This window comes from Hordeum vulgare, chromosome 4H, assembly GCF_904849725.1.
Source record: "Hordeum vulgare subsp. vulgare chromosome 4H, MorexV3_pseudomolecules_assembly, whole genome shotgun sequence".
Lineage (NCBI taxonomy): Eukaryota > Viridiplantae > Streptophyta > Magnoliopsida > Poales > Poaceae > Hordeum > Hordeum vulgare.
The window spans coordinates 406,694,211-406,721,553 of record NC_058521.1 but is presented as its reverse complement, the minus strand read 5'-3'; the positions used below and the strand labels follow the sequence as shown (position 1 = coordinate 406,721,553).

Here is a 27,343-nt window from a genome sequence, read left to right as displayed (position 1 = left end):
AAGAGCGAGGAAAGATCCTGGGAAAGAACCTGTGGGTTATGGGCCCACTCAAAGAAACCATCGTTAGAAAAGATTGCTAGACCGAGAGATATTGCACCGGTATGAAGAGAACTAGATGAGGTTGAGAACCTCGAAATAATGAAAGAATTAAAAAACAAGAATTTCTGAGATAACTTCAGCACTCCGGATAGGAAAAAGAGGAATGAATAGCAAGATAGGCTCATAACAATTTCCAACATAGGAAAGAATTACAAGGATAAAAAGGATATGATGAACACGAATATCTGAATTAAATTCACCGGAAAAGAACAAAATGAAGAAATGATGAACTCGACTCCTGAGAATCTTCACAATGAATCACCGGTTACGAAAGGAAGAAAAGATAGCGGAAGCATCACTAAAATGAAAAGCAGTTGGATGAAATCCAATCGCTGAAGAAAAAGGGCGGGAGGGCGGGGAAAAACAAAGACAACTTGGGCTAGATGAGATGAACTCCGGAATAAAATGAGAGAATGATCTTGCGAAAATTAGAGAGGATTGAATCCACTGAAGAGCAGCACACCGGTTGGAAAAGAATTGACAAGACGACTCCGGTTGACGAGAATTGATATGACAATTGAACGAACAAAAGAATTAATACTCTCATAAAAAATATGAGAACACCACTTAGGAAAGATCTGAAATCACCACTTGACATCGAAGCAACTTGAATTACCATATTCCAACAAAACAAAAGGTGAGGCTTATGAAACAAGCCAGGACAAACTCATGAGAAAGATTCCGTCCGATATTTTCGTGGACAAGATCGCATGGGCTCGATTTTACAGTAGCCATCAAGTGCAAGGCAGTGCACCCGACATACGAAGCGTCCCCGAGTCGTAGCAAGGTACAAGGACTCTTTAAGACACAACGTGTACCGCTGTAAGTCGACCGTGAACAAACGAATCCACTAGATGTCGAACCCCAACCTAACATCATGCATTTGTTAGAAGATTGTCCTATAAGCAACTACTTGAATTCCCACCTATGAATTCCCGAAATATCTGGTCATGCAATCTGGTACACGGATACAAGGAGTAATAATCACACAACTCCTATACTAACCCGTCACTTGTATCACATCCGTCAACACACGACCAGAATCTCGGACCTTCATCTACAACAGACCCTCGTGATCACAACGATACAAAGTATGGCAGTACTCCCGAACAATCTGCACCAGTACTGGGGACATCGGGGTTATCTCGCCACTTCTAGTATTGAAGCAATTACGAACATCCTTCGTTCTGAGATATTAAGAAATCTGAATGATAACGATGTGCTCGAGAATCCCCTGGAGCTCAACTACCCGGAAGAAGATCAAGTCAGACACGAGGCACCAAGACAGAACTCCGTCACATCGGCATCATATAGATCCCAAGAATATCCGCGTGATCCTAAAAAAATTTGGAGTGGGAAGAGGAGTAGAGTAGATTATTACGTCAAGATTCCTCACCAGAGCATAGAAGAGGAGAAAAAAAAGAATCCTACTCTCCGATATATAACTAAGATTCAAATAGTTTTCACTAGACTCGACTCGGCCAAGTTCGATCAATCAAGGGGGCTCCTAGGTCGGTACTACTGTGATACCAACTTGTCACGCCCAAGATGCGACCCTATCCTCAATTTGGCACGAAGGCCTCGTCGGGGATAGAAGCGCATCTCGTCGTGTCGCAAGAATGGATATCGTTACAAGTACATGTACAGAAAAGAAGAGATATATAAGGAATTGGCTTACACTCGCCACAAGCTACATCAGAGTCACATCAGTACATTACATAATCATCAAGAGGAAGAGCAGGGTCCGACTACGGACGAAAACAAACGACAAAAGAAGAACGACGTCCATCCTTGCTATCCCAGGCTGCCGGCCTGGAACCCATCCTAGATCGATGAAGAAGAAGAAGAAGAAGTAACTCCAAATGAACAATCAACGCGCTCACGTCAAATAACCTTTACCTGTACCTGCAACTGGTGTTGTAGTAATCTGTGAGCCATAGGGGACTCAGCAATCTCATTTCCGAAGGTATCAAGACTAGCAAAGCTTAATGGGTGAGGTATGGTTAAGTGGTGAGGTTGCAGCAGCGGCTAAGCATATATTTGGTGGCTAAACTTACGAGTACAAGAACTAAGAGGGGGAAGATCTACGCATAACGGACGTGAACTACTTATGATCAAATGAATGATCCTAAACACCTACCTACGTCAGACATAACCCCACCGTGTCCTCGATCGGAGAAGGAACTCACGAAAGAGACAGTCACGGTTACGCACACAGTTGGCAAGTTTTAATTAAGTTAACTTCAAGTTATCTAGAACCAGTGTTAAACAAAGCTTCCACGTTGCCACATAACCGCGGGCACGGCTTTCCAAAGATTTAACCCTACAAGGGTGCTCCAACTAGTCCATCACAAATTACCACAAGCCGCATAGAAATCCTCAATCACGAAGCTCGCGATATCGTCGGATTCCCTAGTGGAAAACCTCAACTCTGAGATTACCCAAAGCATCACCGGAATCCCGATGCACAAGATATTCCGTCAAAGGTAAAACTAATCCAGCAAGGCCGCCCGACGTGTCGATGATCCCGATAGGAGTCGCGTACCTCGTCCTCAGGACACGACGGATGGGTCACACTAGGAGAACCAAACCTCGGGTTGCCCCGCGGTGGCCCCGTACTCTGCCAATTTGGACCAACACTCATGAGGAGCATTGGCCCGGGGGTTGATTAAATTAGTCCGCGGGTGCCGGCGGGTCCCTATGCATTATTATTAGGTTATTAGGCAAATGTAGTACAAAAGTTGGGCCTTGCCAGACCAGTCTTAATCTAAAACGAATTATCAAGGGGGTCCCCATAACAACCCCGATCGTGTTAGGAGCGCTCATTTATGGAACATAACACCGGTAGCCGAAAACTAAGGGGGCAAAGGTGGAACAAAACACCAGGCTAGAAAGGCCGAGCCTTCCACCTTTTACCAAGTGTATAGATGCATTAAATTAAATAGCATTTAGTAGGGTGATATAACAAGGAACCCATGCTTTCACATGGAAGAAATGCACCTGCAACTAGCAACGCTAACATAGGATTAAGCAAGCAGTAACATAGCCAATCAGTGGTTTGCTAGGTTGAACAGGTTGAAGGTTAACATGGCATTGTTGAGAGGCTGATATTTAACATGTGGTAGGCAACGAGACATAATCGATAGAAGCGATAAAACTAGCATGGCAATGATAGTAATGGTATCTGGCGAAATGATCATCTTGCCTGAGATCCCGCTTGGAAGAAGAATGCCTCCGTGAAGCAGACGAACCGACGTAGTCGAACGGGTCCTCACATCCGACACGCTCGCGGAACTCTATCGAGATGAAGCAAACCAGAAACACAAATCATCACACGATATTCAGCACACGATGCACAACACAAATGATGCATGAGCAGCTGAAAATATGCAAGTCACGGCCTGACAATTCACACAATCAAACACTACACATTAAGTGAAGTTCAATATGCCACGAGTTGCGTATTGACGAAACTCCACATATAAATTATTTAGTTCACTACCGGTTATTTACATGGCAAAATTAATGTTGTTTAACATGCAAGAGGTGAAGCATAATTAGACTACCTATCTAGGCATTTTAAATGAGGTCGGAAATGACATATAGCACTTCCGAGACGACCTCACATGTTAATTTACAATTCTGTCCAGATCTGAACTAATGCATTTAATTAGTTGTTAAACAGCAAAACAAATAGGTTCACGCGATTCTACGCGTCAAGGCAAGCAATCTACACAAAAATAATATCTCCAACAGAGCTACGGATCAAAAGTTACAAGCATCGCAAGATATGATGGCATGAATGCAAAATGTGTGCAACGGCGGCTACGAGCACTTCAAAGCATCCAACCAGCAAGGGAAAAATAAACTACACGAGATTCTAAGCAAGTTTCATGTAGGACACGATCAAATCGGAGCTACGGTTCAACAACTACGAGCAAAACGAGAAATGACTACAATCTGCCAAAAACAGCCACATAGCATTCTCTACGCCCCACAACTACGGCTACACAACTCCGATATGCCCAAGCAAGGCATGGCACGGAAGAGGGCAAGACGCACTACTACAAACAACTAACAATAACTAGCATGGCATCATGGAGCATTAGGACAAGAAGACACAAAACGGCATCTCACACACTATTTCAGACATAGTGAAAATTACACCTCATGAAAGTGCAGTTTTTGATCTGAAGCAATATTGACAGCAGCAAAACCTATAGCTACAGGATTCCAAATGGCATGAAAATTTACATCATGCTAGAGAAACACAAGTGGTACAACTAACTCCATTGGACCAACCTCAAAAGAGCTACAGATCATAAGATACAAGCAAGACAAGACAGCAACAAAATAATAACAGATCCCAGACTTAGAAATATTTCAGCTACTCTAAAACAACACTATTTCTAGCAACTTGAGAGCAAGCAAACAACACCTAAACATGAATTTCTATTGCAACCAAAAATACCAGGGGCTAAACAAAACATCCAAGATCAACTCTCTAGTTGACAACTTAAGCAAACGGGACACGGAATAAATCCTACGAATTAAACAAAAGGGCATCACGACAAAATATCGCGCGAACTAACTTACTCAAAAGCTAAAACTAACTTCACAGAAAAATCCATTGGATTTTTCTACCCCGAAAACATATAAAATATGTGGGGTTTGCAACACAAAATAATGCCACACGAAAAAGCGAGAAAATAACCTATACACGGGAAAATAAATTACCGGCAAATCCCTACACGTAAAAATACCAAAGACCGCTCTAAAATACACGGAAAAATAGTTTCTAAAACATAGACATTTCCAATACGGCATACGAGCAACCCGGACTTGTGAGAAAAATAAATACGGGCGTAACCTATTGAAACAGCACGCAAAACTAGGCGTTTGGCACATTAAACTACGGCAAATAATTATGCAAGCGATGAAATCGTGTTCTACTCGCAAAACTACCCCAAAACCATATAAGATACGCCTCGTTCCGACTTACGGAATAAGAGATACGCGCGTTTTAATATCGTAATATTTTTCTGGAATTTAAATACAAATCTGAAAATACCTAATGAACTATTGGGCCGAACAGGGCCCAAAATAACTAGATCCCGCTACGGGCGACGATAAGCTCACCTTGGGGCCTCTTGGGCCGTCGGCTGGGGGAGGAGGCCGAGTGGGCTGACTGGATCTGAAGGAGAGGAATGTCGGGCCGGCTCGGCGAAGGAGGCCGGCTCCTGGGCGGGGAGGCGCTGTGAGGCGGACTGGGCCGCGACAGAGGCTTGGGCCGCGGCAGCTGCTGCTGGGCCGCGGCGCGCTGGGGAGGCCAGGCGAGGCGCTGCGCTCGTCGGCTCCGCTTCCGATCGGGACGCGAGCGACGGCACCAGCTCGCCGTGAAGAGGAGGCCGGCAGCTGGCTTGCAGGCGGCCGGGGGCCGAGGTGGCGGCGGGACCTCGGGCAGACGACGGCGCCGGGAGGATCTGATGCGGCGTCGGAGGACGGCCATGGCCGGCGAGCTCGGCGCGGGGGCGAAGGAGTCCGGCGAGCATCCGGCACACGGGGCTCCGACGAGGGCTGGCCGGGGCACTCCGGCGACCCGCAGGGCGATGCGGTGAGGCGCAGGCGGCGTCTACCGGCGGCGCGAGGGAAGCCCTCCGGCTACGAGGCGAGGAACACGGGCACGGGGAGATCGGGCTCCCGATCTGGAGCTCGGCCGGCGGATGGGCCTGTCCGGGCCCGATCTGGGCTCGGCGGGCCCGACGGCTGGAGGGGAGAGGGAGAGGGTGGCTGCGCGGCTAGAGTTAGGGGTAGGTTTTGCACGGATTTCGAGGTGGAGGAGGGTGTGGCTCTCTAATTAATGGCATGGGGCTATCTATAGACAAACGGGGGGGCTCGGTTAACCGGAATCGCGCTCCGGATCCAACCGCGGGGTCAGATTCGGACGATTCCGCACACGTAAACGGGTACGTGGCCGTGTAGAGGGGATATCCGGAGACGAGAGGGAGAACGGGCGGCGCGGCAACAATTTTTTTAAAACACCGACAAACGTCCGACGGTAGACCGAATACGGTGCCGCTACGGTCGACCGTTCGGGTACCAGACGAACTCCGATCGCGACGAAATTCGACAGGCGGCCTACCTATATATAAATAATACCGCACGACAAATCTCAACCCGATCAGAGGAAGTTTTACGCACACTTTTAAAAAAGGGTTTCGACGGTGCCGCGGGCGCGTGCGAGTGCGGTCGGGCTCAGAACGGACAACGACGAGAACCAGCAACTAACAACGGATGCAAGTTTTGAAAACGGGCGGCAACGGGATGCCGATGCAATGCTGATGATGCGCATGATGCGATGATGATGCGACAAAAATAAAATAGACACACGACGAAAACGGAAAGGAAAGGGTATCTTCTGGGCGTCGGTCTCGGGCTGTCACAGTTAGATGTTCGCAACATCCACAGACGACGCCTGAGGTGCAGCACACCGAGCAGTGCATTAAGGACATAAGTCTTCTGCGCAGCAATGTGGACAATCGTCAATTTTACGGACTTAGTCCGCAAAGTTGCTACTATCAACTTCCAACTAAATTTTCTCTAGGAACATATAAAAAACAGTAGAGCTATAACGCAAGCTACATCGTAATTCGCAAAGGCCATTAGACTATGTTCATGATAATTAGTTCAATTAATCATATTACTTAAGAACTCCTACTCAAAAAGTACATCTCTCTAGTCATTTGAGTGGTACATGATCCAAATCCACTATCTCAAGTCCGATCATCACGTGAGTCGAGAATAGTTTCAGTGGTAAGCATCTCTATGCTAATCATATCAACTATATGATTCATTCTCGACCTTTCGGTCTCATGTGTTCCGAGGCCATGTCTGTACATGCTAAGCTCGTCAAGCTTAACCTGAGTGTTCCGCGTGTGCAACTGTTTTGCACCCGTTGTATGTGAACGTTGAGTCTATCACACCCGATCATCACGTGGTGTCTCGAAACGACGAACTGTAGCAATGGTGCACAGTCGGGGAGAACACAATTTCGTCTTGAAATTTTAGTGAGAGATCACCTCATAATGCTACCGTCGTTCTAAGCAAGATAAGGTGCATAAAGGATTAACATCACATGCAATTCATAAGTGACATGATATGGCCATCATCAAGTGCTCCTTGATCTCCATCACCAAAGCACCGGTATGATCTTCTTGTCACCGGCGCCACACCATGATCCCCATCATCATGATCTCCATCATCGGGCCGCCATCGAGGTTGTCGTGTATGCTATGCTATTACTACTAAATCTACGTCCTAGCAATATAGTAAAGGCATCTGCAAACACAAACGTTAGTTTAAAGACAGCCCTATGGCTCCTCCGGTTGCCGTAGCATGGACGTGCAAGTCGATATTAACTATTACAACATGATCATCTCATACATCCAATATATTACATCACGTCGTTGGCCATATCACATCACAAGCATACCCTGCAAAAACAAGTTAGATGTCCTCTAATTGTTGTTGCATGTTTTACATGGTGACCAAGGGTATCTAGTAGGATCGCATCTTACTTACGCAAACACCACAACGGAGATGTATGAATTTCTATTTAACCTCATCTAAGGACCTCCTCGGTCAAATCCGATTCAACTAAAGTTGGAGAAACCAACACTCGCCGGTCATCTTTGAGCAACGGGGTTGCTCGTAGCGATGAAACCAGTCTCTCGTAAGCGTACGAGTATTGTCGGTTCGAGCCGCTTCGATCCAACAATACCGCAGAATCAAGAAAAGACTAAGGAGGGCAGCAAATCGCACATCACCACCTACAAAAACTTTTGTGTTATACTCGAGATGACATCTACACATGAACCTAGCTCATGATGCCACTGTTGGGGAACGTCGCATGGGAAACAAAAAATTTCCTACGCGCACGAAGACCTATCATGGTGATGTCCATCTACGAGGGGGATTTCAGATCTACGTACCCTTGTAGATCGCACAGCAGGAAGCGTTAATAAACGCGGTTGATGTAGTGGAACGTCCTCACGTCCCTCGATCCACCCCACGAACCATCCCGCGATCCGTTCCGATCTAGTGTCGAACGGACGGCACCTCCGCGTTCAGCACACGTACAGCTCGACGATGATCTCGGCCTTCTTGATCCAGCAAGAGAGACGGAGAGGTAGATGAGTTCTCCGGCAGCGTGACGGTGCTCCGGAGGTTGGTGGTGATCTATCTCAGCAGGGCTCCGCTCGAGCTCCGCAGAAATACGATCTAGAGGAAAAACCGTGGAGGTATGTGGTCGGGCTGCCGTGGCAAAAGTTGTCCCGAATCAGCCCTAATACCCCGAGTATATATTGGAGGGAGGGGGGACCTTGCCTTGAGGCTCAAGGAGCCCCAAGGGGTCGGCCGAAGTGGGGGGAGGAGGATTCCTCCTCCAATTCTAGTCCAGCTAGGATTGGAAGGTGGAGTCCTTCTCTATTTTCCCACTTCCCCCTTTTTTCTTTTCTCTTTGATTTTCTTTCTCTCCTGCGCAGGGGCCTTCTTGGGCTTGCCCACCAGCCCACTAAGGACTGGTGCGGCACCCCTAAGGCCTATGGGCTTCCCCGGGGTGGGCTGCCCCCCGGTGAACATCCGGAACCCATTCGTCATTCCCGGTACATTCCCGGTAATGCCGAAAACTTTTCGGTAATCAAATGAGGTCATCCTATATATCAATCTTCGTCTCCGGACCATTCCGGAAACCCTCGTGACCTCCGTGATCTCATCCGGGACTCCTAACAACATTCGGTAACCAACCATAACCCAAATACGCATAAAACTACGCCGAACCTTAAGTGTGCAGACCCTGCGGGTTCGAGAACCATGTAGACCTGACCCGAGGGACTCCTCGGTCAATATCCAATAGCGGGACCTAGATGGCCATATTGGATCCTACATATTCTATGAAGATCTTATCGTTTGAACCTCAGTGCCAAGGATTCATGTAATCTCGTCCTTTGTCCTTCGGTATGTTACTTGTCCTAGATTCGATTGTCAGTATCCGCATACCTATTTCAATCTCGTTTACCGGTAAGTCTCTTTACTCGTTCCGTAATACAAGATCCCGTGACTTACACTTAGTCACATTGCTTGCAAGGCTTGTGTGTGATGTTGTATTACCGAGTGGGCCCCGAGATACCTCTCCGTCACACGGAGTGACAAATCCCAGTCTTGATCCATACTAACTCAACAGGCACCTTCGGGGATACCTGTAGAGCATCTTTATAGTCACCCAGTTACGTTGTGACGTTTGATACACACAAGGTATTCCTCTGATGCCAGTGAGTTATATGATCTCATGGTCATAGGAATAAATACTTGACACACAGAAAAACAGTAGCAACAAAATGACACGATCAACATGCTACGTTCATTAGTTTGGGTCTAGTCCATCACATGATTCTCCTAATGATGTGATCCCGTTATCAAGTGACAACACTTGTCTATGGTCAGAAAACCTTGACCATCTTTGATCAACGAGCTAGTCAAAGGCTTACTAGGGACAGTGCTTTGTCTATGTATCCACACAAGTATTGTGTTTCCAATCAATACAATTATAGCATGGATAATAAACGATTATCATGAACAAAGAAATATAATAATTACTAATTTATTATTACCTCTAGGGCATATTTCCAACAGCACCGTCGATGCCTTGCAACATAGAGTAGTGTTGCACATCCCACTTCAAGCAGCGGTGACCGACCTTGCAACGCGGCCTGCAATAGTGGTGTTGCGTATCGATCAGTGGGATGGTTTTTTTCTTCTCCTATGCAACAAATCTCCATTTTATCATAGCAAAATCGTCAAGAAAAACCATCGCAAGTATGCATCATGAAAGTCAATACGTGCTTCCATGAGTGGACTATAGTAGCAGGCGTGCAGTTGGTGTGTGGCAAGGCGGCAAGTACATGGTAGCAGCCTAGCAGGTGCCCTTAGAGCATCTCCAACAGCCGCGCTTCGCGCCGCGCCTAAAAAATATTTTTACAGCGCGCGCCGGCTGGTTTAGCGCAGGGATAGGCGCTGGCTCCAACAGCCGCGCTATAATGCAGCGCGCGCCGCTCCAGCAGTGCCCAAAAATGCAGCGCGCGCAGCAGGCACAAACCACATATACATTTTAAAAAATAGTGAAAAAAATGATCAAAAAACAAATTTAATCAACAATAATAGTTATTACAACTCAAATAAATAGTTTCTCGTTCAATACAACAAATAATGCAATAAACACAACCAATAGTTCATGAACAATACAATACAAATAAAGCAATCAAATCATGCTCTTTGTCGTCCATGCCATGCCATGCGACGGCGGCTCGGGGATAGGCCGGTGCAGTGCCGAACGGTGGCGCGAGCGGCGGCGGCGGCGCGGTCGGATGGGCCGGTCGCGAGAGTGTACAGCGAGCGCAGAGAATGCACAGCGCAGGAGATAGCAGGAGAGAGCGCAGAAGAAAGAAGGAGCGAGCGCGGGAGAGTCGCGCGCGCGGGAGCCGGCGCAGCAAATAATGGGCGCGGGATTGCGTTTCGGCCAGCGCGCTCAATCGGAAATGACGCCCGCGCAGTTTTTGCGCGCCCGCTGGAGCTGCCGCCGCGTCGCGCGCGCTAAATACAGCCTTTTTTACGGCGCGGCGCTTGTATAGCGCGGCTGTTGGAGATGCTCTTATCTCTCAACTCATCTCTTGTGTAGCAGATCAATATGTAGAAACAACCTACTCGTCTGCTCACACTGCAGGTGTACAGTAAAACATCACAAACTCGCCAAAACGCATGATATTTGTAAAACTTAGACAGCCAAACAACACACTTGAACATGAACTGGCATATAAATTGAGTAGCGAGTGTGTATTATTTATCAAAGAGATTCAAAATGGGCAACACCAAAACTCTTTCCTATGCGTAGCTGAACACAAGACGTAATATAGGACTCACAACGTGGGATGAGCCAACAAAATGACAGCGAGGATTCGATAGCAACCTAACAAAATTTGGCCCCATGAGCCTGACACTAGTCCACTGTCAAGATCCTGATGAGAGATGATGCACTGAGACGATGCACCGCAACAACTGAATCTCCTGACTTGCAGAGGCCGAGCTTCTTGGCATAATCCAAGGCAAAAGTGATAGCCTCCTCAGTGGCCTCAGTATCAGAAGCCTTTGCGGTAGCAGCACTCAACATTGGGATCAGGCCCCTAACAATGAGACTCTGCCTTGCAGGAGCCTCATCGCTGCAAGTCCAATCAAAATCATTGTCGGTCTTCAGTTCTGGAACCACGCAATTCAATATTGGCATCCCTGGCCTGTACTTCGCGACGAGCCTTGCGGTTGTACCTCCCCTCGTGAGGACCAAGATAAGCGACGCCTTGGAGACATTAGCCGTCCGAACAGCTGATGATGCCAGACTCTCCAGTGGGCTCATAGGAACTGGTGCTGCTGCGGTAATCAACTTGAAGACTGCACCATGGTCCACATAGGTCTCTGCCATTAGGCAGATGTTAGACATTGTCTGCACTGCTAACTCTGGATATGCCCCTGCTGCAGTCTCACCACTAAGCATCACGCAGTCCGTTCCGTCCAGGACAGCATTGGCGACATCGGTTGCTTCTGCCCGTGTAGGGCGTGGAGATTTAATCATCGACTCCAGCATCTGGGTTGCAGTGACAACAGGCTTTCCTTGTTGATTGCATTTGAAGATCATCACCTTCTGAGCAAAGAAAATTTTCTCAATCGGGATCTCCATACCCAAATCCCCTCGTGCAACCATGAAGGCGTCTGAATTTGCAAGTATGTCATCAAAATTAGCAACACCTTCTTGATTCTCAACCTGCAGGTAAGAAACTTAGCATAGGACAGCAGTAAAACGACCTAAAATAAAATGTAAGCTTGTGGGAATAAAGCTACCTTGGACATAAGTATGATTGACTTGGCATGTTCACCGAGCACACTTCGGACCATCTGAAGATCTGATCCTTTCCGTACAAAGGAGAGTGCGATCATGTCGATCTTGTTTGGCACACCCCACTGCAGGATATCCACCTTGTCCTTTTCTGTAAGTGTTGGGAGATCTACAATGACGCCAGGAAGATTGACATTCTTCCTCTCACCTAGGAGAGCAGAGTTCTCACATCGGCAGCGAACTAGACCTTTCTCAGGATCACAAGAAAGCGCCGTGAGTGTGATGGTGCCATCAGCACATAGTATAGTGCTCCCAGGCTTCACGTCTATAGCCAACTTTTGGTAGCTCATGGAAATCATGGTCTCATCACCCTTGATGGTATAATCTGTGCTTATGGTAATCTCTTGCCCCTGATTCAGCTTTATAGGCTTGCCATCTTTCAGAAAGCCTGTGCGAATTTCTGGTCCCTATTACAAAGGCAGTAGATGCATAGTTAGAAAATAAATAATGCTGGCCAAGCTCATGCATGATTCATGTGCTACACTGAACTTTACAAGATTTTCAAAGAGATTTCTAGGTACAAGGTCATGAAAGCAGCTTTTAGCATCGCACAAATTACTAAGTTCAACAGTAAGTAGAATGAAGTAAATCCTGATATGCAACCCACAAAGCTAATAATTTCATCCAAGCTAATGAATATTTGATGCATTGGCTAGATCCTGTAAATCGTATGTCACAAGTAAATTATATTTAGTATACAATGCATTTCAAATCCAAAACAGTACTTGTGCTATCTATCTCAAAATCACTATCTTTAAAGTCAACCCAATTTATAAACAGACCAATAATGAATAACAAGGCGAAAGATAGTAATCCCCAGCTTTGGGGGAGTAGGGTAAATCACAATATTTTAGTCGTTTGGTCACATAGTGCAGAACCCAATTTTAATTTCTTGACAGCAGTTTCTTGATGTTTAGACTTTATAGACTATTTGCTTAATATTGAAGCACGAGTATCCTTGTAATCTTGTACTACCATCCTTTTGATGTTAGGACTGCAATCGTATATAACTGTAAACTTTATCCTTTAATTCTGCATGAGGCATATACTAATAGATTGTGGTGCAAAACAACACAATTTTTAGAACAAATAATAACGCCAATATTATTATGTACATAACCCGTAAACTGGTAGATAGAATGACCAATCTGGTTTTTATAAAACTATTACATGTAAAACAGCATTTATTTTTAGGTGTGTGTTTCTTTCGTTACTTGTACAAGCTGGCACGTGTGGGATACCAAAAGTCATTCATTCAATTGGCTGCCTAAAACCTAAAAGCTTCCAGAATATTCTCTATATCCTGAACTATCACACACACAGAATGATGCATATGTTTCTGGGTGTTATAAAGGCCCAACCATATTTCGTCAGCTGCAATATGTATGTGTAGTTGATTATACAATCTTGCCGAGACGGATGGTTTTAATTGGTAGAGCAAAGGATTTGTCAACATATGGCATGCATTCATATAATATGATGTACTAGAATATGCCGCAAAAGGTTTCATCAGGGAGTCGCTTAGCATCATTAATGAACATGTCTTAACCTTATACAGTAAAACAACCAGTACACCATACATTAGAAGCAATGTGTGAACGGGACAAATCATGATCTGCCAATTTGGACACCAACATTTTTCATGAAATCCTAATTTGCTAGGCCTAGCTGCATGCCACAGCTCATAGCTACCAATCCATGAAGGAACAATTATCCCATGGACAGTCAGTAGGTTCATTTGTTCAATAGTATAACACACTAGATTTCTTATCTCGGCATTTTTCTACAGAATACTGACAATGCCTAATTGCATGCAAGCTAACCTAAACAAATTATCACTGCAATAAAACCGCATTCATCATTAACAAATTAGATAAGGCGAAGTTTTGTGCTCATTGCTACGCCTGTCCAAACGAGGTACACAAGTCGAACAATTGGAGATTTACTTTTCATGCATATAAGCTATTTTACGCAATGACAACAGCAGAATCAAAGGAACAAAATAGATCGGGTCAAGTAGTTGTCAACCCAATAGAGCGCACAAATTGGCTTTTTATGTGCGACGTAGGGACATGCATAGGGAGCGGACCTTGGTGTCGAGCATGACCGCGCAGAGGATGCCGGTGATGTCCATTGCCTTGTGGAGGTTGTCGAGGGTCTCCTGGTGGTACTCGTGGGAGCCGTGCGAGAAGTTGAACCTGGCGACGCACATGCCGGCGCGCAGGAGGCGCGCGCACATCTCCACGGACCGCGAGGCCGGGCCGAGGGTGCACACGATCTTGGTCTTGGGGCGCCGCCGCCAAATCTCCTCCGGCCCCGCGGCGCGCTCCAGGTCCGCCATTGCACGGCCGGGGCGAGAAAGGGAGGGCGCGAGCGGTTGATGCGCAGCGGCGAGGAGAGGGAGGAGAGGAGGCTGGATCGGAAGGGACGGTTGCGGTGCGAGAGAATATATAAAGGGTGGTGGAAGGCGTACGAGCCGGGGTGGGGTGGGCTTCCGCTTCCGGGGGCGCTAGGGTAAAATGGTAGGGCTGGGTTCACTTTTTCTCTCTCTCTCTCTCTCTCTCTCTTTTTTGCAAAATAGTATACGTGTATACATACGCGCGTCTGAGCCTGGCCTTCTCGCGAAGAAAGAAAAAAAATGATGCTTTTGCGTGTTGCCTTTGGGGTTTTCTTGTGGAAGATGGACTTAACTCATTTTCCTTTCATTGCGTTTTTAGGGTTGCAGAGGAAGTAGTACTATGTGTTTCAAAGTGATATTACTTGTAGGACAATTTAGTCTTTGATTAGCTTCCCTAATTCGATTCCCTGCCAAGGCTTTTTTTTCAAATATAGGCAGCTTCTCTAGCTCGTAGAAAAGTCAGATATCGTCATATTGCTACTGGTGAAAGACTAGCCAAAATGTCAAAACATAACTCAGTTGTCTCTCCCACATTTATATTCCACTCGACCTAAAATGTGTACTTGGAAGTGCTTGGTCATGTTAAGCAGACGAGTTGCTAATTAGTCTGTTCAGTCTGCAGAGATCAAGGGTTCGTCTACCCACATTATTTTTCATCAACCCATTTGTTTTTTTTATAGAATTAACACCTTTTATTTAAACATCAATAATGTCATTAATACGAATAATATATGGAGTGGTGATTAATCGAACATGACATCCACATGGAAGCTGGTCGCATCCTTCGCCACAATGTGTGCTTTAAAACTTGAAGGTCTTCATGCATAATATCTGGTCACGTAAAAGAGCGTATCTTCGAGTTGATTTCCTCGATATTCATCACCAATGGACCCAAACAAATCTCCTTTAAATGACAAACTATGATCATGCAATATATGGTTACTCTTACTCGGTGAAGATTTAGATCCGATGTCAATGACAACACCTCGCAACACGGGGAAGCTTGTAAAATCTCGGGGTATGTTAAACCTTCATAACAAATGATGGAAGCTCCCCAAAAAAAATCCTTGGTCATCCCTACAGATTGTTGTACATGATTCCATGCCCCTTTCCTGTATGTTATTGCATCTAAGTTAATTTTACAGACCCTTCAGGAAGCTTCAACCACTTTCTCACCATGCTCCTTTTACTCAAAATACCAGTTTGTTTCTTTGGCGGTATCATATCAATATCATTAAGGAACTTGTTAATTAAAGTCATCCTTGACATGCTTAACTAGTGGAGCTTGCAGCGACACGTGAATACCACCCAGATTAGACTACTTGACATTGAATTTAAGAGGCACAACATGACCTCTGCTGCTAACAAGAAAATGTACCGTAAAATAGAGTCCCGATGGATACCACGAGGTGGTGTAAATTCGTGAAGCTTCTGTCCATTAAACAAAACAGAGAATTTCATGTATCTAACCAAACTCGTCGCAATATACACACACTGCTCATTGAAACCCAACTTGATCAGAAGAGACTCCAAATAGTTCTACTCCAATTGTCATAGGCTTTCAACATGTCAAGCTTAAGAGCAGAATGTCGGTTCTTTTTAGTTTTATTTCTCTTCATAAAAATGCAGACACTCATAGGTATCAATTATATCGTCAGTGATAAGTCAGCTTGCGACAAAGGCTTAGTGCGAGATCAAGTGTGCGCTCACGTCAGCCGTCACTATGAATGGGCCGGCCAAGGTAGCTTCCAGGTTAGTTCGCCTTTTCCTTTTTTTCATTCGTTTTCTTTTTTCTTGTTCTTTTTAGAAAATATTGTAAATACATATATACCAAAACATAACATTAACTAACAAGTTTTAAAACCATGAATTTTAAAATTTTAACACAATGTAAAACATTTGTTAGCTTAATTAAAAAATATTTTGTGACATATAAAAATTGTTCACGTGTTTTCAGGAAAAACATTCTGAGACATTTTTAAAAGAGCCAATAGCCAAACTACCACTAGTGAAACCCATATGTGCCAAAATACCACTATGAAAAACCAAAGTGCCAAAATAACACTCATTTGAAAATTTTCATGCTAAGATACCACTGTGAGCTAACTAGGCCTGACAGATCAGTAAAAATACTACCTTGCCCTTTACTGTGACGTCACCTCCGACTGCCGTCAGTCTGCATCGCTCTGCTACACTGCCTCGGTCCTACTGGCTGTGCGTGGCGTCGTGCCTCGGCTCCGCCGCCTGCTACGGGTGCCACTTCCAGCCTGGCGGAGCAGGTCATGATGGTGGGGAGGGGAGCTAGGGGGTTCAGCTAGGTGGTCTGGTGTGCTGCCATGAAGGAGAACGGGACTGGGTTGGGCTGGGTTAGGTTTAGATGAGGAGGGACAATTTTGGAATTTCAAGAAATCTGACAAGCACTTAACAGTTTGACTAACAAAAATAGTTTGACATCTCACCGCAGTGTTGTTTTGGCTTCAAAAACGGAAATTGTAGTGGTATTTTGGTAACCTTGGTTTTTTTAGTGCTATTTTGGAACTCCCGGTTTTTACTAGTGGTATAGTGGCAATTCTCTCTTTTAAAAACAAATTTCTACAATGTAGTTTTTTATAATTCTAAAAAATGTTTTGTACCATTAAATAAGGTACGTTGCATTTTTAGGACTTTTTCATGTTTAAAAATATGTTCACGACATTTTTTAAAAGTATTTAAACAATCTACAAAAAACACGGACTGTAATTTTTTTATATCTTTCAAAAAATAGATTCATAATGCATTTGAAAATCTTCAAAGTATATTCAGAAAATAAAAATATTCAAAAACCAGTGGTTGAAAACATGTTCATAATATATATATAAATGGTAATCGATGAAAAATGTTGTATTCATATAGTAAAAATGTGCAATGTGTATGAAAAGAAAGATATAAAGATGTATTTGAAAATATGAAAGGTGCATAGAAAATGTTGTTGATGTATACTAAAAATTTAGACATTTGTTAAAAAAAGGCAGATTTTTTTCACATAGTTAAGAATATCTTTATTGCCATGAAAAATGTTCAACGTCTATTTCACAAAAGGTTTAACATGGATAAAAATGTCAATTTTTTTTCATCATGTATTTTGAAAATGTCAACGTATATCACTTTCTTTATGCATATACAAAAATGTACATTGTGTAAAAGTAGACATGTGTAGTAAGAAAGATATTAAAAAACTCATTGAAAACCGCTGAAGACACACCAACAAACTAGTGAAAGCCAATGAAGAAACAAAGAAAAACTGAAACACCAAAGAAAACCAAGGAAAAACATATGAGACATAACTAAGAAAATGAAAACCAGTGAAGAAACGAAGTAAAACAGAAAAGCCAAAGAAAACGTGAAAAACTGGTGAAGAAACAAAGGAAAAGCAACAAAATCAGGAAAAAAAACGAAGGAAAAAAAATAAAGAAAACCATACAAAACAGTGGAAACCGAAAAAAAAAATGCTATACTACTGGGTCGGTCCAAGACCCCGGGCGCCTGAGGCGAGTCCAGGCTAGCTTGGCAGGCCATAGGTGGGTTTCCAGGCCATCAACGTATACATTGTGCGGCCCTCTGTTTGATGCCAAGTTCATTTATGTGATCAGCACAGCATCCATGCAATCATATACTGTTCTAGGGCCTTCGTTTATTTTCTCTAATTTTATTCACGAGTTTAGGAGTTCGAATGTTGAAGCTCACAACCTCATGAAGCATGCATTTTCATTAGGAGTTGGCTGCCATGTTATAAATATTGTGATGGGTTAATGAAAGCTTCGTGAGTTTGCCTCAATATATTTTAGTGTGATCATCACACCAGTCAACCCCTCCTTTTACTCTACACGTAAAGAGAAAGCAGCCTGCCGAGAAAGAATCCATGACGAAAATACAACTTTGTCACCTTCGCATCTCCAACTTCAGGTGCACGTACAAAACCGAAACATCTCCTGGGGTTTTATAGTCCAGACTTCAGAGTTGAGTGCACTCAGCATGACTGTAACCTTGCTTGTAATAACATAGTAAAAGCTCTTGGTTCAAAAGAAAAGAAGCATCCTAACAGGCTTCAGATTCGATATCAAAAGAGAAACAGCTGGACTATATACACTAGTTATCCATCCCCATCCTTGATGCTCGTGTTCAGCTTCACTTTCTCCATGCAGCGAAGATGGAAGTTTTAATATATATGGACTGAGCTCTGAACTCTCAAGATACTACCTACGGAACAGTCCACACGTGTTGCATGGTGTTGGTCCCTTGGTCTCGCCCTCGCCCTGCAGCCCAGGCCTGCGACGCCATAGAACAAAAAGAACCACTCCACAGTCCACACACAAGAGGTGGAGATAGGTGTTATATTCCTTCACATCTTTTCTTTACCAAAAACAAAAGGCGCCACGATTCCTCCAGCTCTTTCCCTTATTCCTTCTCCGGTATGGTGTCAAGAGCTCGGAGCGGGAGAAAGAAAAGAGAAAGCATATGATTCCAAGCACTTAACAAGCAACAACTGAATGTAATCCGCGCAAAGATAAAGTTCTCCTCCTCACGCCCTTTCACCGGATTCAGCGCAAAAGATAAAGCTATGGCCTCTAAGTGTTCATTCCATGAAGTGCACAGCAGTTTTGGTTTATGCTCCTCATGGCCAGCCATCATTGCTCACCATGCCTTGCCCAGCTGATGTTCGACGAATCTAGCAGCGACTTGGAGAAACAGATAAGCACCAGCATGCCGCAGTTGAACCGGAGCCAAGGTAAATATACCATATCGTGGGTATCCTTTGCTTCCCTATATATATATATATATATATAAATGAACAGAAAACGCTTATAATTGGTAAGCACATGGATTCCCTAAGCAACTTTGGAGAAGATTGGTTGATCCATATAACAGCAACCAAAATATACAAATAGCAAACTATAAAGAACAACATGGGATGTTATCTTGGAGCACTCGTGTTAGTTACCTTTCAAAGAATAAGCTTGTCAAACTTTTCCTATGCACACAGTCGTGCAGTATCAAATTACAATTGATTCTACTTGATTTGCTATATGAATTTTTTTGTCAACTTCACGTCAATCTTTTCCACCAAAAACAAGAGGGGGCATCCTGCACCTGTGACTTGCAGCATAGTCTGAACATCAACTTGATTGCAAAGCAAATGAAAGGATGAGATCACCACATATTATAGTAAAATCTATCAAATTAGAGTGAAGCTAGATTATTATTATTGAATTGTGCCGAATACTTTCTCCTTAACGAGAACTTTGTTCCCAAATTACAGAGAAATATTCTGCATAACTTTGACGTTGTGTCAGTTGAACCTATCTACAACCGAACTTGATGCATTTTCTATCAAAGCATGGAAAAGACAAATGATGGAAGTGAGACTGTAAGAAAACAGTCAGCTGTACAAGAACGAATGTAAAGGAAAGGCAACATACATCACAAAAATCAAGAAACTAAATCGTAAATTTTAAGCTTACTTTATGCGCCTTATGAACTAGCAATCAAACTTAGAAGACTGCTTCACACCCATGCTCATCCGATCAGATTCGCCTATCGACTTTAATTTTTCATGATAGCTGAACAAGTACAAAACTTACCAGAGGAGACAAAACGGAACCATATACTTATTCCATACTTTGCTTTTGTGCAGTCCCAAGAAAGGCATCTGTAATAGAATGAGTTCCTTCTTCGCTTTATTTGCAGGCAAACTTCATCCAATTCTTCTTCTAGATGCATTCAGTCAATAAGAAATTTAGCAACTCCATTCTCATCACCAATAAATATATGCCATAATAAACTGTATATCATGTTTGAGTATGCTGAACATCCATAAAGCAATACAATATGTGATTATGAAAATGCAGAATCATAACCATTAGCCAATGCTGACCAAGTACAGATGCCCACAATGCAAGTGCAGTGGACAGTGGAATTAGTTCTAAGCAAGTAAGATGTAATCCAGGAATCAACTAAAGACAAAACTACAGCCACCGCCTAAAAGTTGTCAAGAGAACAAGGTTCCCTCCTTTTCCTATAAGGCTGATAAAAAACATGACCGTCTCTAGCTTCCTCCCCTTTCATGTGTGCCAAGTGAAAGCAATATAAACCATATTTGATAGTGCAGAATGAGACATAGGGTCCACAGGTACCTAAAGGAATAAGGATAATATCTCTTTTCAGTTGCTGTGAAGATTGGGTCAGGCTCAAGTGTTTCTTCCAACGGTTCGAAATTCTTTCCTCAGTTGCCTGCCTTATAAGACCAGTACCTGCATAAGATCTTGATATGAGTAGTCGTAGACTCGTACTTGTTTAGAGCACAGGTCATCTCACTCTCAGCAAATAGAACTTCAAGGTTTGATGAACAACCCCTGATTACCAGAAAAAGAGAGCTGATAAAGCTGCAGCAGACAGTTCCTTAAAGGATCGTGCAGTCCACAAGCATACATCACTACTAACAGAAACTGAAAGAGGTACAAGTCTATGAGGTGTGTCAAGTGCCATGGATGTGAAGTTTTGTTTGCTTGATATATTTATATGCATCCTAACCTGCAATATGCTCATTTCAGATGTATCATCATCAACAGCAGCTCCAGAGCCACGGCCAACTCTTGGCTTCTAGGCAGACTTTCCCTTCAGAGAGGCACTTGCTTCTGCAAGGAGGAATTATTCCAGGAGAGTCAGGGCTTATACTCTCAACTGATGCTAAGCCCAGGTTAAAATGGACTCCTGAGCTACATGATCGTTTCGTGGAGGCAGTAAATCAACTCGGAGGACCAGATAGTAAGTATGCATTAAATCAATTTTGCCATAGAAGCAACTGTAATGATGCTAACATCTAAGCACTTCAATTTCCGGCAGAAGCCACCCCAAAAACTATTATGCGGCTCATGGGTGTCCCTGGACTAACATTATATCATCTTAAGAGCCATCTCCAGGTATCCATAGCATTTTATTACAGTGTTTTCTCTTCTTTTTTTACAGAAAAAATGTATCATAGGTTTCCGCATACATGTCTTCAAGCAAGATACTAAATTGTTTTGTCTTTCACCTAGAAATACAGACTAAGCAAAAATCTCCATGCTCAAGCCAATGTCGGAAATTCAAGAACTGGTAAGTATAGCGCAATCATGTTATCAGCCTATCATTAAGCTTGATGCTGATTTTTTTTTTCATTCACCAGCCGTAGGATGCACCGTAGCAACAGAGAAACAATCTGAAGGAAATGGATCACCAGTCGGCCACCACCTTAATACGCAGACAAACAAGTAAGACATAAGTGAATCTATTCTTGAGTGTGTTTACATAAGGTAATAACTTGCTATCTTATCAGATCAATGCACATAAGTGAAGCCCTACAGATGCAAATTGAAGTGCAGCGACGGCTACATGAACAACTAGAGGTACAAAAGCAGCATAATAAAAATTATATTACTTACAAGAGTCACTTCTACATCCCTTTGCATAAATATGAGCTATACCTGACTAATGCATTTCATGGGTTACTTCTTACTAGTACTATAAGTCCATTATGGCTGATCATCCAATAAATGTAGGACAAGTATATATCTCTAGAGGATTTACACTAGAGACAGGAAAAACAGCTATAAGAGCACCACAGATATATACAACTACATCCATAAAATTCAATTAAATATTATGGATGATGGAAGCAAAGAGCACCATGAACCAAGACCAGCTTATCTTAACTATCACTTAATATTTTCAGTATTTCAGAAGTAAACTTCAAGGTTGTGCTAATATCTTTTTTAAAAATGCCAATATTTTCTTCTCGATATCCAGAGTAACGAAAGAGCATGTCAGAAAAATGAGAAAAATTGCGATTAACTGTAAATCCTTAAGGCAACACTTTCTGTATAATCTGCTGCAAAAATATTGGAGCCTGTGCTCCTTGCACTACATGTACATGGTCTTTCTATGCAAAATAATGCTTATATAAGGTAGAAGTTCACCACAGCTTTAATTCTCCCGAAGAGAAGAAATAAATGGTGTGTTGCTGAAATATTGATGGTCTGGTGTCTAATGTGTAACGAATTAATGATGCCTTTCAACAGGTGCAAAGACACCTGCAACTCCGGATTGAAGCACAAGGGAAGTACCTACAATCAGTGTTGGAAAAGGCACACGAGACACTTGCAAAGCAGAATACAGGCTCGGGCGGTCTAGAAACTGCAAAGATGCAACTATCAGAATTGGTCTCAAAAGTATCAACAGAATGCTTCCATAATGCTTTTACAAGCCTTGGGGACAATGATGGATCAGTAATGCTACGAAGACACACCATGCAACTTGCTGATGGATCAGTTGACAGCTGCTTAACTGCATGTGAGGGCTCACAAAGGGATCAAGATATCCTGTCAATTAGCCTTTCTGCTCAAAAAGGAAAGGAGATTGGAGGCATGGCATTCGATCTGCAAATGAAAGAAAGAGGACACGAGGATTTATTTCTCAACAAGCTAAGCAACAGGCCTCCAAACCACCAAGAAGGGCGCGAGAGGAGAGACAGCTTGAGCATGACATACCAGGCAACAAAACTGGATTTAAACATGAATGACACGAATGATGGAACTCAGAATGGTAAGAAATTCGATTTGAATGGGTTCAGCTGGAGCTAGGAAACACACAAGATTGCCAATTCCATAGCAGTGAGATTATGTGAAACATAATGGTTCTTCCATTGACATGCATCCCACTGGAAGACCTGGAGTGATGGAAATTGACAATAAGATGCTTCTTGCAAGCCACAGAAGTAGGCCGTGTAGATTCCAGAGAAAGTATTCGAGAACTATGTGTGTTCTCCTTTATTATATGCTTTGATGTGATTCTGTACAATAGAAATGCCACGAATTTTGTTGCAACCCCATGCCCACGAATGATCTGCATTGGATTGGTAATGCCAAGGAACCTATCTTTTGCCTATTTTTTCTCGCATCGGCATCGCGTCATGCAAAGGCTGTATACGCATCAAGCCATCAATAGACCGGATAAATCCTCTCCTACTTTACCTAAAATGATACAAGTAATAAATAATGTGCCACTGCCTAGACTCTGCTCACATCTAATGGATCTGCAAGACTACAGCCCAATGCAAATATAAGGAAAAAAAAAAGAAGTTAAATCCTTACACAGCTACACCATCCGTGCGCCGGTCCAGTTTTGACCAGTAAAATACTGCGAGGGACTTGAGCATCTATTTGTTATCCCGAATAATCGTTTGCAGCGGCTACGAGCTAGTGGCAACCGGCGACGCATAAATCCAATCCGCGGTCGCTGAAACAACGGCTGCAGCTGCTTCCAGGAGCCACGGAATCAATGAATAGCCCAGCAAATCGCAATGCTTCATACGCGTAAGGCCATGTTCCTCACCACAGGGATTGAAAGGGATTGGGAGGTTTGAGAAGGATTTTGACTTGCAAGGGATTTAACCCCGTTCAATCCATAAATAACTGGAGAAGAAGAAATTGATTTGGAGCTCCAACTTGATTAATCTATCTACATCTGCGTCCATTTCGGAAACCCAAACAAAATGATTTGGAGCTCGCCGCGGATGTTGATGCGCACCGTGGTTCATCGCGGAGGAGGGTTTGGCTTCAGCGGTGGTGAAGACGGCGACGCGAGGAACGTGGGTCTGATTGTTTTTTTTTTTTTAGATGACGTGAGCCTGATTGCTAGTTTTGGCTTCCAGGAGCCACGAAATCCATTGTTTTTTTTTTTTTTTGAATATCCATTGCTAATTTGCTAGTCATCACTTTTCCCCCGGCAATAGGCCCACAATAGCTTCTCCTCAGGGTTATCATGTAAAGCCCGCTTGGCCCGTAACTGTATACGCTGCTGCAATTCAATTCATCGGCGTGTGCAAACTGAAAATCCCCGTTCAAGGAAAAACAAAACTGAAAGTCCATTGCAATTTGAAAGCGAGTGTTGAAAGTTTACGGAAGAATTTGGCTGCCTAATTCAGTACTCTTGACATTGATGACTACTAGCTAGCTACAATAGCTTAATTATATCAAATGGTACTTTTCACTAGGGTAGGAGTACTCTCAGCTTTGTCTTATTTATATTTATCTACAGGGTGACTAGTCTGTACGTCAGCTTCCCTTATCTTAAGCCCAACCTTCTGTTTTTTTAGTTATCAGCATAGTTATCAGCCGCTAAGTCGTAACGTAACCTTTAACCATGCTTTACTAGCTATTGAGCTATATCTATATCTATACGCACACTCTTCTTGTGATGACATCAGCGAGGAATTTTTCGATGGCAAGTTGTGTGCTCCTTTTCTGCATCGGCTCCTCCTTTACACATTCACTACTTCGTCCCTGTCCTCGAAATGGAACTTTTGGCATTTAGATTAGGACATGCTCCTACCCTATCTCCCTTGTAGAAAAAACCATGCTTGCTTGTCATGGAAGTACTGCTGGTGTGTGTGTGCGCACACGCACGTTACCGTTTCTAGTGTATTCACCTGGACATTAGTAGCGGGGTCGATTTGAATCACTCAAGTTGCCCAGTGTGTATTGATGGTGTTAACCAGGTAATAACACCAGTGGTATGTATGTACACGAAGTTGAAGGTTAATTGAACAACCTTCAGATAGAAGAACCAACAGCTTGCTGGTGCATACGCCCTACTAGTACTGCTATCGCTATTCGAAGCAACACAAATTGACTATCTTGGCGGAGCAAAAATGCGTTTCATCTATGGCCCGTGTCCAGGGCAGGGCAGGGCAGGGAGATGCCAAACTAAGGTTGCCACGCCTAACCTTAGTCATGCCACAATACTTTAGGCATGTGTTTGGTTTATTGCCACACTTATGGTTTGCCACACTTTTCAAGTTATATGGTTCACATGTCATACACTCAATTTTATGCCAAATCTTGCCACACTTGTGGTGTCCATTTTGTTAGCCACACTTTTTGTGGCAACCACACTTTACCTAAGGTTAGTTGTGGCAAAGTTAGTCATGAACCAAACAGGCCCTAAATTTGGCAATACCAGGAGACCAAGGAAAGCGTCGATAGAAAAGCGGGCAGAACATGACACCCGATCGACATCTCGCCAACCTTGGTTCAGACTTGAGAGAGCAGCACTTACTGGATCCAAAGCAAAGCTAGCCTCAAAACCGTGTATGGAGCTGCAGAACCGCGCGAAACGACTCAAAACCGGGTACGTAGCCTTTTTCGGGGGAAATCACAAGGGACGAACCGATCGACACGCTTTTCTTACCGATAGGCTACAAGGGGCGGTGGAAGGGTGCCGGCCGGAGCCGGAGCCGACCGGTTTGAGGCGCGGGCGACACGTTTGGGCACGGCTGCGACGTCGGCACGAGTGACCTACGCCCGCGTAGCGTATGGGGCGAGATTCACCGGCCTGCATCTGCATGTTCGTATTATTCTGATGCCCTGCTCTCGGATCTGCGGCAATGTTCACTGCATCCATCACCCGTTTGTTCTTAGTGTCATGTTATGTTAACTTGATTTAAATTAATTTCGTCTGCTGTATGTGGGTTCGTGTGCAGTACGCACCTCGTAGCCAATCACCGACTCTTCCTCTTGAGGATCAAATTGGTGCATGCCCTTGTGAATTATATAGAGTGATGTCTAAAATAAACCCTAAGATTGTAGGGACCGACGTAGATGAACCTTCACCTTTAAATCCCTGAAATCCATGCCCCAAACTCTATGATCCCGGTCTATCCTAACCCTCTATATGTTTGGCAGACCGGGAAAAACACAATCCTGGCCGGATATGCAGCTGGGGCAAGTCTGCTGCCATACGATGAGCACGTAGGTCATAATGACGATGACAGCCGTGCGGATGACAACCAAGGCCGGTGAGGAGTAAACCATCAGGGATCACCGGAGCAAGCTCAACATCTCCCTTGGCTTCGCCGACGCCTCGGAGGGTCGCCGGCTCGCCGCCGTCCACGACGACAAGCTTCAGGCGTGTGGACACGCCTGGCAAAGGCGACGACCACAACCGCTAGAACTTCTTCTGTATCCACGATGATGTCAACGAGCAACGACACATGCATACAGGGATGGTTGATATATTTCTGTACAAGCATGAACTAGTACGCGAGTAAGTGAGTCTGCTTGATCAATTAGATGATCTCTTCTCGTACATGCACGCGAGACGCCGGATACCGACGGTTGCAACATGTTGTTGTGATGCGTGATATTTTTCCTGTCTTTTCTGATTGTAATTGTAGTTTGTTGTCAATCCCGACAGTGCCAACACTCCATCTATGGACACGGCAGCGGTGTTCGCCGCATAGGCCAAGCCGTCGGTCTTCTCGTGAATCTTCTTCATGTTCATGCGCGTGGTAGCATGCATGGAGGAATCCTCGCCCCGTTGGCGCCACCTTTCCTGCCGCCTAGCCCAAACGAGTATCAATCACTTGCCGGCGCATCCGGTCGAGATAGCACGCATACCTGGCCAAACGGACCGGCCCGCCGTAATCGTGTCAGGCACGGCATGGCCCGTCTGAGCCTGATTAATATACGGGTCGTGCCGTGCCGGCCCGCGTGCTCGGGGTCCAGGCCCAAGCACAACACGTGGTCTAATCGGGCCGGCCCGGCGGCACGCTAGGCCCACGGCATGCTGCCTATTTTAACTTAAAAAAAATAAAAAGGTAAAAAAAATCAGCCCCAACCTCCCTTTCCCGCTCCCGTGACCCCTTTCCCGCCCTCCCCTTCCTTTTTCGCGCGCCCCTCCCGCCCGCTGACCGCGCCCCCGCTCCTTTTTCGTGCGCCCCTCCCGGCTCCCGTCCAGTTGCTCCGCTGACCGCGCCCCCCGCTCCTTTTTCGCGC

At 44.3% G+C, this 27,343-nt stretch overlaps 2 protein-coding genes and 1 long non-coding RNA gene across 4 annotated transcripts; 1 reads left to right on the top strand and 2 right to left on the bottom strand.

Moving 5' to 3' along the window:
- Window positions 1-10,917: 10,917 nt before the first annotated feature.
- Window positions 10,918-14,512, bottom strand: LOC123446521 (pyruvate kinase, cytosolic isozyme-like). Its single transcript, XM_045123095.1, has 3 exons — window positions 14,187-14,512; window positions 12,043-12,504; window positions 10,918-11,965 (listed from the first exon to the last, which is right to left on the bottom strand). Exons 1-3 carry the CDS (start codon window positions 14,436-14,438, stop codon window positions 11,150-11,152), a joined length of 1,530 nt encoding a protein of 509 aa, XP_044979030.1. The 5' UTR covers window positions 14,439-14,512; the 3' UTR covers window positions 10,918-11,149.
- Window positions 14,513-18,750: 4,238 nt separating this feature from the next.
- Window positions 18,751-21,152, bottom strand: LOC123448751. Its single transcript, XR_006631926.1, has 3 exons — window positions 21,063-21,152; window positions 20,666-20,782; window positions 18,751-20,242 (listed from the first exon to the last, which is right to left on the bottom strand). It is a non-coding gene; the product is annotated as an uncharacterized LOC123448751 (long non-coding RNA).
- Window positions 20,802-23,392, top strand: LOC123448750 (myb-related protein 2-like). 2 transcript variants are annotated; one of them, XM_045125746.1, is made up of 7 exons: window positions 20,802-20,986; window positions 21,083-21,296; window positions 21,375-21,451; window positions 21,569-21,626; window positions 21,697-21,781; window positions 21,847-21,916; window positions 22,589-23,392. In XM_045125746.1, the coding sequence occupies exons 2-7, from the start codon at window positions 21,083-21,085 to the stop codon at window positions 23,147-23,149; spliced, it is 1,065 nt and encodes a 354-aa protein (XP_044981681.1). In that variant the 5' UTR covers window positions 20,802-20,986; the 3' UTR covers window positions 23,150-23,392. The 2 variants fall into 2 exon arrangements, with proteins under 2 accessions (XP_044981681.1, XP_044981678.1); XM_045125743.1 differs by having other exon boundaries at window positions 20,802-21,001.
- The last annotated feature ends 3,951 nt before the right edge of the window (window positions 23,393-27,343 follow it).